This window comes from Chinchilla lanigera, unplaced genomic scaffold (genome assembly GCF_000276665.1).
Source record: "Chinchilla lanigera isolate Chin_1 unplaced genomic scaffold, ChiLan1.0 scaffold00061, whole genome shotgun sequence".
Lineage (NCBI taxonomy): Eukaryota > Metazoa > Chordata > Mammalia > Rodentia > Chinchillidae > Chinchilla > Chinchilla lanigera.
Window position 1 is genome coordinate 11,237,012 of NW_004955462.1, and position 11,369 is coordinate 11,248,380.

At 45.8% G+C, this 11,369-nt stretch overlaps 1 protein-coding gene across 1 annotated transcript in view; it reads left to right on the forward strand.

The window, feature by feature from the left end:
• The first annotated feature begins 1,951 nt into the window (after positions 1-1,951).
• Positions 1,952-11,369, forward strand: part of Rxrg (retinoid X receptor, gamma) — a 42,943-nt gene continuing 33,525 nt past the window's right edge. Inside the window, exon 1 of the mRNA XM_005398248.2 lies at positions 1,952-2,397. Coding sequence (XP_005398305.1) covers positions 2,349-2,397 — 49 coding nt within the window. The 5' untranslated portion in view covers positions 1,952-2,348. The remainder of the gene's footprint in view (positions 2,398-11,369) is intronic.

Here is an 11,369-nt window from a genome sequence, read left to right on the forward strand (position 1 = left end):
ACTTGAAAAAAACTTGCTAGCATGGGTTTGCCAAACAGCCAGTTAAATAACTAATTTCCTCCTCTGACAGGCATGCAATAGGAAACTGTAGTTTATACCTCAGTAAGGCACTTGATTCAGATACTACTGTGGAGAAAACAGACAATTTCAGGACTAGGTAGTGACTTAGTTTGCATTCACTTTTAACACTGAGGGGGATATTTGAACTCTTTTGGCACTCGCCCCATTATTTTATAAATTAAAAAAACAAAACAAGATAAAGTAACTTTTTAAGGTTTCATCATCATCATCATCATCAACTTAGCTTACACACCTGGAGCATTGACTATGTGTCTGGCATATTGTAAGCGATTAGCATGTGTTGACTTGCTTAACACTCATAGCAATCCTATGAGGTAACTGAGGTGCAGGGAGGTTCAGTTACTCACAGATGTCAGCAGACTATAAGCCATGGACCAGGAATTTGTGCCCAGCAAGGCTGGCTTCCGAGTTGGTACTTTATGTATCTCGTCTTTCCAAGCCATGGAACTAGCAAGATATCAAAGAGACTAATGAATGTACTTTCAAATGAGATGGTATAAGATGTTGTATTTGGTATATCCTTTTCAACATTTTTATCAATGAGTTGGATAAGAAACAAAAAGCAGTTCTACATATTTTCAGAAGTCATGAAACAGAGGTAGGAATAAAAAATATATTGTACAATAGAAACAGGATCCCAAAAAGTCTGGGATGATGCAAGAATCCAAGAAGTTTTCATTTCAAAGAAATACAGGCAGAGACTGCATGGAGACCTCCAACCAATTGCCCAAGAATGGGATGAAGGATATGTATAAAAGAGAACATAATTTAGGAACCAGAGAGGCTTTATCAAGTTAGTTCTACATGAATTAATGTGGGGCTTCCCAGATGCTGATGATGGAACTGAACAAGTGCTCCCCAAGATTCTGCCTCACTGGCATCTGCCCAGCTCTCTATGAGAGCTAGAGACCCAGCAATTAGCCCCCAGGGGTCCCTGCAGTGATGATCTGGATCTTTCTTCCTCCTTCCTGACACCCTCTTGCTCTGGTCCCCATCTTGGCCTTCTCTTTTGTCACCCTGACTCTGTTCCTGCCTTTGGTTTTAGTTTTACTTTTTGTCCTGGGTTCTTTTAGCATTGAAGACTGATTTTCTTCTAGAAAATCCTGATTGGCTGACCTTTCAGACTAGGTCTATCCTGGGTTGTACCAGCGATGATACAGCCCTCAGAGCTCACCCACAGGTACCCAGAGATGGAATGGGATTGTGCTGAGCTGCCCATTGTTGGAGGAATTGAGGGATAGGTGAAGCAGTACCTTGTTGGGAAAGCTGTACAACAGACCCAAATATCAAAGAGGCTGAGGCTCACTGGTTTGCAGGTTAGCTACACCCAAGAGAGTAGGGCCCAGTCCTGGTCTTTGAGCAGGTGGCATAATGACAGTGGTGTCTTGGTGAATGCCTCCCTCCAATGAAACATTATGTCTGCCAGGCAAGCCCTCCTTTTTACCTGTAAGTCCCTACATGAGTGAGCTCTGGGTCCTAACTGCTGTTGTCAAGTTGCCATTGTTAGAACACAGACAAATGCCTCCACCACCAAAGCAGGAGGGGTCATCCCAAACCTGAGGGCTGCTTTATTTTAGTTGTCCATCCGATCTGATGCTTTTCTAATTTTGTGCTTATGAAAGGGCTCTGTTTTCTCTTGGCCCTTACCCCACCCACTCTGTTTCACAGATCAAATACCAAGTGCATTGGGCAGAGAGGAGCTGGAGTGGGAAAATGCATTTTAATAAAATCCCATCGATTTAGGGGTGTGCAAGTGAAGGGAAAGGCACCTGAAGAGTCCTCCATCTCCTGCCACCTCCCCCCTCTCCTGACCTACTGGGGCGGTCAGACATTGATTGGCTCCTTGATAATAAGATCGTGCCACCCCACCCCGGTAGGGACCTCTGGGGACCAGCTGGGAGCTGGAAGAGTCATACGCAGCAGCCCAGCCCTGAGTTAATCAAAGTAGCAACAGGATCTCAAGCAGCAAGCAGCAGTGACGGCGGTGGCAAGAGTAGTGGTGGCGGCGGCAGCTTTATGCGTGATTACTGACAGGCACCAGCTGCTGCCGCACCGCCGGCTCCACGCACTATGCGGACTCCCCGATCCGGCGGCAGATTCCTGACTAATCCCAGAGGGCTGGCCCAGCCTGTGCTCCCGAGGCTGCGAGGAAGCAATGACCACTCTTGTTAGCCCAAGTTGAAGAAAGCTGGGCTGTGTCTGGGAGCTGGGAGAGGCCGGAATATTCAGAAGACGCATGAGAGAGGAGCATGAACTGAAGAGTAAACATGTATGGAAATTATTCTCACTTCATGAAGTTTCCCACAGGCTTCGGCGGTGAGTGTCACATGGGCTGCACTGTGTGAACCTGTCTGGACAGGCAGACAGGACATCGGGGCAGGGGGACAACTGGATTAGCGCCGGCTCGGGAGCACAGCGACGGTGTTTGTATGCAGATCCGGTGTGTGTACAGCGTGTGTCAGTGTGAGTGTGTGTTCATGCGTGCCTAAGAGAGAGAGGAGAAAAGGGTCCAGAGGGGAGGGTAGGTTCACATCTCCGAATGAGGGTCTGCACATTTTCTAAGGAGAGTCTAAACCAACGTGCTTGAGAGCGTGTGTCTGAGACAAAGCTAGAATAAGAGCATTGTTACAACCCCACATGTTTGTGTGGGTGTGAAAAGTGGAAGAGTGAAAGGGAAATTACCAAGATGAGTCTATTAGCTAATTTGTAACAGGGAAAAATGTAATTAAGAAGGTTTTTGCCTATGCTGAGGGTCCCTGAAATACTTTGTAACAAGGGCATGATTGTTTTTACTTAAAAGCATATTTCCCTATAATTGGATTTTCAAAAAGAAAACATAGCCCTTTAATTTGCCACTCTGCTTTCCTTCCTGTTTTCTTCCCTTTTGATTTGCTAATAGCCTCTTCTCTCCTCCCCTGCTGCTGCCCCCAATTCCACAGCAAGGGTCCCTGCCAGGGCTCCCACTCTGGGGGTCCATTTCTGGGGACAGGAGGGGGTAGAGTCTGGGCACTTATACGCGGGAACTGGCAAAGAACATTCAAGTCCCCAAACCAGGCAGGGCAGCTGGTCACTTCACAGAAGCTTCCAGAGACTGGGTTCACAAGCTGCCTTCCTGCCTGGGACTGTTCGACCCAAAGGTCCCTCGACTCGGGGCTGAAGCAGCACTGCCACTCAGTCCAGGCAAATGCAGCCAACAGCTGACCAGCTGGCCCCTTGCATGTCAGATGGTGGCACATGGTTCAAGGTCCAGGAAGCCAAAGGGAGAGATTCGCACTATGGGTCCTGGCAGGCAGGACAAAGCAGATATTTTTGTAAGGCCTTGAGAACCAAAAAACCCCTGCTCTCCTGACCTCCTTAGTGTACAGATAGCCAATTCATTTGCAGGGTTGGGAATGAAGTTTGCCTACTTTGCTGGGTAGAGCCCTCAGTGAGGCACGGTGGACTGTGGCAAAGTACTCCATGCCTGCTCCTTGCCCTGGAGGCATGAGGCCAGGGGTGCACTCATTCATTCAGGGCATGTTGGGTGGTTTTGTGAGCCAAACGTGGTAGCAGGCATCAGGAATACAACTATGAATGAGATAGTCTGTGCTTTCTGGACTTGGATACGCTTGCTAATGTGACATATCCTGTGATATATGCAGCATCAGAGACAGGAGCATATTGCTGCCTGGACCAAGAGGTGAAGAGACTGGAAATATTCCAGAGGGAACGTTAGCCTGACCAAGTGCAAGTGGTAGCCAGTGCTGGGACCTGGACATCTGATCTCCAGTTTATAGCTTAGCCCATCTCAGTCCCATTCCAAGCTGAAAACTGCTTTTTCCTTCCCGTGTGAATTCAGCTGTTTGAGGAACATGCTTATGCTCAGATATTCGTGAGAGCCCCCCTGCAAGTCTGTGAGGTTCTGGCTTCATTAATACCAGGAAAACCCTCTGAGATAGTTGAGGTGAATAAAAAGGGTCAAAGGTAGAAAGATTTAGGAGAGAGAGACAGAGCTAAAGTGAAGGGTGGAGAAAAAAATCTAGTCTAAAATTCTATGCTGCTTGATGGGATCATGAAGTCTTAGCATCTAAAGACCATGTTAGGCTCCTCATTTTATAGATGTGTAAATTGAGGGCCAAAGGAAGGTGGGGATGGGTCCAAGGTCAAGTCTGTGGAATTACAGAGTGCCTCTAGAAAGCCCCTGACTCAAAGACTTACAACTTTCAATAGTACTGCTTTAATCTGACATTGTAAAAAGAAAAGGAGGGAATAAGGGTGAGGGAGAGACAGAGAGAGAGAGAGAGAGGGAACTCAGAGGATTGCTGAGTTTGATTCCCAGTGTCTTCTTAGCTTTGTGACCCCGGGCAAGCTACTGAACCTTTCCAGACCTTTGCACATTGATGTGTAAAATGAGATTTATAATATCATCCTTTAAATTTTGTTGTGAGAATTACATGAGTTAACATGAAAAAAAAAAAGAAAACAACCCAGCTACTATAGTGTTGTCCATGCATTTCATCCCTAATACAAGTTAATATTTTCACACCCCCATCATGCTCAGATACTAACATATGTTGTAAATTAATTTAAAAATTGGACAGTGCTATAGATAGTAAAACAGAAATGTGGAAAAAAAATACAGTGAAATCCATAAAGACCCATATCTTTTGCTGGCTTAGGTTTTCATAATGGTGGGGGTTCCAGTATTTCACGTAATTAGGTTTTAGACAGAAGAAAACCTAATGGTGCAGCTGCAAAGAAAAGAGTCTGGAATGACTTGGGGAGTGGGAGGAGTGAGGGTCAGCGAGGCTGCGCAAAGGCCTCCTCTGGCTTGACGTCTCCTTGTCATTCCTAAAGGAGGAGAGCAATTATTTTGTTTGGTTCTGGTGATGTTTTCCATTTTGTTTGCATGGGCCAATGAAGAGGAAGCCTAAAATCCTAGGCAAAGACCTCCGCCCCCATCTTCAGGGTGGGCTGTCTAAGAACTTGCTGTGCTGGTTGGCAAAGGGGCCGAGGAGGGAGTGAGGACCTGTGTAGGCCTAAGGATTGGTGTGGGCATCACCTGCAGCCAACACCTGCAGCTTCTAACAGTCTCTGCCCCAGTGTTGCCCTGCACATACTGATGATGTGGTGGGTGACCCCTGATCTCTTATGCCCCCCTTACTATTAGTAAATGGAACCACCAAGGGCTTTTGTGATTTGTGGGAGAATCTCTAGGGAAGTAATGGCACCCTTTGGGAGGTGATACCTGGCTTTGTGTCTGGGGCCACCAGATGCCAGAGCACCATTTGATTAGACAATAAGAGTCTGGTCCACTGGCCACAGGTGGTGGCTACGTGGGCTGTAGTGGCCTCACCTATGAGTGAGGCCAAATCAGGCCCTGCCCTGTGGTGGTGAGAGAACGCTTTGCTTCTTCTCAGCCACGTCCTGGTTTGGCAGCTGCTCAGTAAGAGATTTATTTTTCTAAGAGGAGACAGTTGCTGCCTCTTAGAAGATGGCAGGACAAAGCCTGTAATCCTCCACCCAATTGTGCAGTAATCCACACAGGGAGGAGGGGCGGAGGGAGGGGGTGGATTTCTGTTCGCCTAACAAGTATCCTGCACCAGGAATACCATCTTCAGTCCGTCCTCGAGAGCACTCTGCTGGTGTCAACTCGTCCAATCGTCAGAACTCAAGAGTAGGCGTGGGACCACCACAACCACGCTCCTTTAAATGGAAGCAGGTGAACGCTCCAAGATGCAAGGGACCTTAATCAAGTTCTCATAGCTGCCAAGGATTTGAACTCAGGCAGTCTGGCTCCAGGGTTTAGCCTCTGCCGAGCTGCCTCTCATGGTTTCTGTGGGTGACACAGTTACTCTGCAGTTAGGGACAGCAGGGTACTCCTTGGTTGGGAGAGGATTGGCATCTGGACCCCAACCCAACCTCAGGAGCCCAACCTCAGCACTGACTGGTGTTTGAGGACACAGTGGCCTGGCCGTTGAAGAATAAACCACAGGATGACTTAGGAGCTATTAGGGAGCAACCTTTAAGAATTAATTGATGGCTTCTTGGGGGACCTAGTGATTTGCAAGAGTCTGCCTCTACTGACCCTGTGCACTCATTTCAAACACTCCCCTTTTCACTGAGAATGGCCACAGAAGAGGGGTGCACTGGTTGGCGTGTGTGCCTATGTGTGTACACGTGTGTGTCTATGCAGAACATATTTTTCCCCTCTGCAGATGTGTGGGTGGCTAATTGGAACCTTACCGTGGGCGTAAGTGGTTAGGATTTATGTAGGAAGAATAACTGTTTATGAGATTTAGGAAGGAACATATTTAGTATAAACTATTTTCTGAAACATTTACAATCTTTCTGAGAGATAGGGAGCTAAATGGCAACTGAGAGAAGAAACTGTGCAAAGAGTAATCTAAACGCTCCACCTTTTCCTTCCCCTCATTATGTAACTTCTGGGGCTGCAGAAAGCTCAGCCACCAGCCTTAAGTGCCTGGTCTTTTGGGAGCTGGTGTTTTCTCCTTTGTAGAGACCAAAGGACATAGAAGCCCAAGGAACAGAAAATTCATTTTCTGGAATGTGTAGGTTTGGGTGGCTCTTAGGAGATCAACTCAGTCCCGGCTCAATAATCCTCACAAAAGAGTGAAATAAACAGTTAATATTTATTAGGCACCTACTGTGTGCCAAGCACTCTTTCAAGGGTGTTCCATGCACCATCTCATTTAACATTCTTAAGGACCCTTGCAGGTACGATACTACCTTTGTCACTCTCCCGATTTTACCCACAGGAAAGTGAAGCCACAGGGAGACAGAGCAAGGCCACCTAGCCGGTGAGGAGCTATAAGGAGCAGAGCCAGTATCCAAGTCCAAGCAGGCTGTCCCAGGGTGGCTGTGCTTAACCCTGCACTGTAACTGCCCTTCCTGGAGGTGGTGGAAGGATGGGGGGGTGGCTAGAGACCCAGATCAGCCTCACATAGGTAGGTCATGTATGAGACAACTCAGCGGTTGAATATTTCTTCTGCATTCTTCACAACGTACTTATGGATCATGGTACATTTTTTTCCCCAGGTGGGTCTCATTTTTTAATATGTGGAATCCAATTTTCCATGCTGGGGCCGGGGTTGGCAAACTTTTATCTCTAAGGGGCCAGATAGTGAGCACTTTAGTCTTTGCTCATCACCTATGTGGGAAAGCACTACAGGCAATGCATAAGCTATTGTCCACCCAGATGGTTGTGTTCTAATAAGTTTGCTGGCCCCTAGGGGGTCATTCAGGAAGTTTTATTCCCATTTCTGATTGTCCTTCCCTTAGTAGAGATTCCCACCACTTTGGCTTTAAACCATTCTTCTTCAGGCTTCTCTGTCATGGAGCTGAATTCTCAAAACTAGTCAGAGAGGCTGATGGGTAATTTGGTCTGACCATTCAGTTACAAAGGAAGGCACTTTGCCAGGGGGATGTGGCTTGGCCAGGACTAATGGCTGTCTATGGTCTTCAGACTGGTTTCCCTCAGCCCCCTTGGAGTCACTTCAGTTAGAGCGGAAGTTAAACCAGAGTCCTCCTGTGCCCTTTGGCATTAGCAACCATGTTGGGGGAGGGTTAACCTTCTAGAGTATAAGGATGAAATTTTGAAAAGTCTGAAAAATCATAAACAAACAATAAAAGTTTGTTTCCTATTTTCATAGAAAATCTGGTGGCTGGTATTAAATTCAGGTCGAATTTTGTGTGTATGTCTTTCTTACAAGAGAAATGCCTGTTCCTAAAGGGTCATGCTGAGCATCAGGCAATGCTGACAGTATGGAATGAATAAGATATGGATTCTGCCTAAAGGGACCATGGGTTTCAGAAAATCAGACTTTAACAAATCATTCCAGGGCAGGAACTCCTGAAGGAGCCATGACTTGGGACTTCTGACCCCTGGAGCTCCAGGAGTCCTTTGTCTCCAGCCAGTGATAAGTCCGAACCTGCCTCAATTTCCTCCACAGCAAAATGAACAACCAAGGGTTCCTTTCTCCCTTTGCTCAGCTACTGTAACTAGATGAGGGGTTGCGGGGACATCAGGAGTTTCTAGGAAAGATTATCTCAAACTTTGGCTGGGATTCCAGACTTAATATTCAAACTTTAAAAATGGAGAATCCTGTGATCTTTAATTCAAAACTCATTTTCAAGAAGTCAGAAGAATGGTAAAGAAAGTTCTGGATACATACTGGGGGGCCTGTTTTCTCTTGGGCTAAATGGCTGAGTTTCATTTCTGTGATTCAGCATCTTCTGTGCCCCTCCTTTTCATTTCCACTGCTCACTAGTGGATACAGTTTCTTGGAGGGCTCGGGGCTCATAGCACCTGTATTTTCTCAGCCCCAGCAATATGGGAATCTGAGCAGAAGAGGTTAGGAATATCCTATACTGATGGGGGTGCTTGCCCGTCATTTATTCAGCACACACCTAGCTGCTCAAGAGCTGTGTAGGACCCCTGACCCAAAGACCCATCTCCTGGCCTGAAGGAGTGAGCAGACCAGCTGCCAGCTCTGAACCCTTAAGAACATTCTGGGATTAATTATTTTTAGAAGTTTTTCTTAAAGTTGAGTTTAAGTAAAGAGATCCAAATAATTTAGGTTTTTTGAACCCGAGAATGGATAATGCACTATTACCCAGTGCTAACGTTGCCTCAGGAACATACTTCACTGTGTTTTTAAGATGTCTTTAGAAAGAAACTGATCTATACTTAAAGGCTGGGCAAAACTTACTTAAAGAAGAAATCCAGAGTGAGTAGAAGGGATAGAACTCATGGACTGAAGGGCTGATGTGGACAGAACTGGTGTTCACACATTTAAGGAACAAGGGGTGAGCTGGTGGTGCCCTCAGCAAATGCCTGACCCCATTGGCATGTGTCTTTATGGGTACACAGTGTGCCAGGATATGGAACTGGCATAAAAGACAGGTCGCTACCCTTGTTAGTAGGATTCCCTGGAGCCTCACATTTATTGGGGATGGCACAATATCCGTCTGTACCAACAAGGCTTCTAATTTGCTTCTGGATGGGAAAGTGGTGTGCAGGCAAGACGCACACAGGGAGGTGGGCAGCTATTGTGTGAGGCTAGACTCCATTTCTAGGTCTAGAGAAACTCATGACAGGCCTTTCAAAAGGACCACTTTGTCATTTTGTACCTCAATTTCTAAACTATCTAGTGCGGATGATTCCTACGTGCAGACCTCTCTGAGTCAGACTGTACTTTGAATGAAAGAGATAGTGGTCTCCCAGAGGAACTGCTCTGGCTGTAGGGCTCAGCATGGGCCCTGAGTGATACAGTAAATGCTATAGAAATAATATATATACACACACACAAAGAATTTTATGAATGTAAGGTATTATGTAAGGAATGGAATAAGCTTGGACTTGGTATTTTCTTCCATGTAGCCCTGACTAAATCTCTCAACTCGTCCAGAATTATTATTATTTTTTCTTTTTGCAGCACTGGCGACTGAACCTATGTCCTGTGCATGCTAGGCAAGTGTTCTACTACTGAGCTACATCCCCAGTCCTTTTTAAATATTATTTTGAGGTAGGGTCTATGCTAAGTTGCCCAAGATGGCCCTGAATTTGTGATCTTCCTGACTCAGCTTCCTTAGTAGCTAGGATTACAGACCTGAGCTACCATGCTGGCTCAGATTCTCATTTAAAATGAGATGTTTCTTCAAGTTCTGGGTTTCTGAACAGGAACAATAAAGTTTTATTAATTTATGACATAAGTAACCTGGAAGGGTGATTAAATTGGTCATTGCATAAACTAGCTTATTCATTTACAAAAAATAATAAAGGAAAAAGGTTTGTTAAGCAAATAAAATGGTAAGAGAAGTGTTGAGCCTATTTAAGATACATCTGTTTTCAAGCAATTTAAAAAGCATAGTAGGAACATCATTAGCATATTAACGGGGTGTTAATTACAAAAGAGCCTTTTAAAGCAGGTTTTATAAAATCCCCACTTAGTAACCATTAGCTTGTGGTACTTGAAACACAAACTATTCACGTGTGTTACTTAGAAGTAATAAAATTGTAATTTAAAAGTAATCTGCCAACTTGTCACACATTTAGACTGATTTTTCTCTCAGTTGATCCAAATGAGTGAGGTTTTGCTATAATTATATATAATGCTGGTAATAATGAGGCTGATTATCAATCTTTCCCTGCTTTTCACTACCTCCATCATTACAGATATTAGGGGAGGGGGTGGGGGGACTGGGAGATGGAAAGAATGGGGGCAGGGAGAGGGAAGTGGAGGAGAAGGAGAGAGATGAAAAAAAAACCTGCCACTGTCCCCTCCCCCTCCTTCCAGCGCGAGAAGCAGCAGCCTGAGCCCTCCCTCCCACGACCGTCCATTCAGCCACTCTGGGGGCTGCGGGAATCAATGGAGCTGCCCTGTATGACCTGGAAGGGCTGGCCTACCAGCTTAGCCAGTCCACACTGGGGCTGTGAGTAGAAGTGTCAGCCCACTAGTTAGCCAAGGCATCCTCCACCCTCAGGTTCCCACTACATACTCCAGGGGCCCAGCCTCCAGAGGCAGAAGGAGGGTTGGTCTCTTCTCCTACAGACGCTCCACTCTCAACATGTTCCTTTCTTTTCCCCATTGAAAAAACCCGAAAGGGCTTTGGCAGCAGAAAAGCCTTCCTATCCAAATGTGTGGCTTCCACTTCCGCTGCTGCCCACACACTGGGAATCTGATGTCTAATATCTGTTTTCCACATCTGCTAAAATGGGCATCTTTTCCCGAATAAAATGGATAGAAAACACCTTTCCATCCAAGCTCATGGTGATTACGGACCCAAATATTTATGTGAAAATGTACTTTTGAAAATAATGATAGCATCTCAGATAGAAGAAACACATATTAGCAGATGCCTGGGTGTAAGTGGCTCTTCTGTGGCAGGGTGAGCAGGTGGGTGGTGAGGGAACCAGAGCTCAGGACTGGGGTCAGAATGGGTAGTGTTCTGTCAGGCTCAGGGTCAGAATCCTGAGAGGTCAAGAATTACATTGGGAAGGGGCAGGAAGAACAGTCCTGGGCAACTGCTGGAATTTAGACTTGTGCACTGTAGCATACGGAGGAGCTGTGATTAAACACACCCACTGCTTCCCTTGGCCTCAAATGCCATGTGCATCATTTACCAGCCACATCCCTTTCAGCGTGCTGTTTTGTTTCTTTGTCTCTAGAATTTTGCATCTATACAATAAGGGTCAACCAGAATACCAACCTCCAAGTGGTGCAGGTATGGAATGAGTTAATATATGTAAAGTTTTTTTTTTTTTTTTTTTTTTTTTTTTTTTTTTT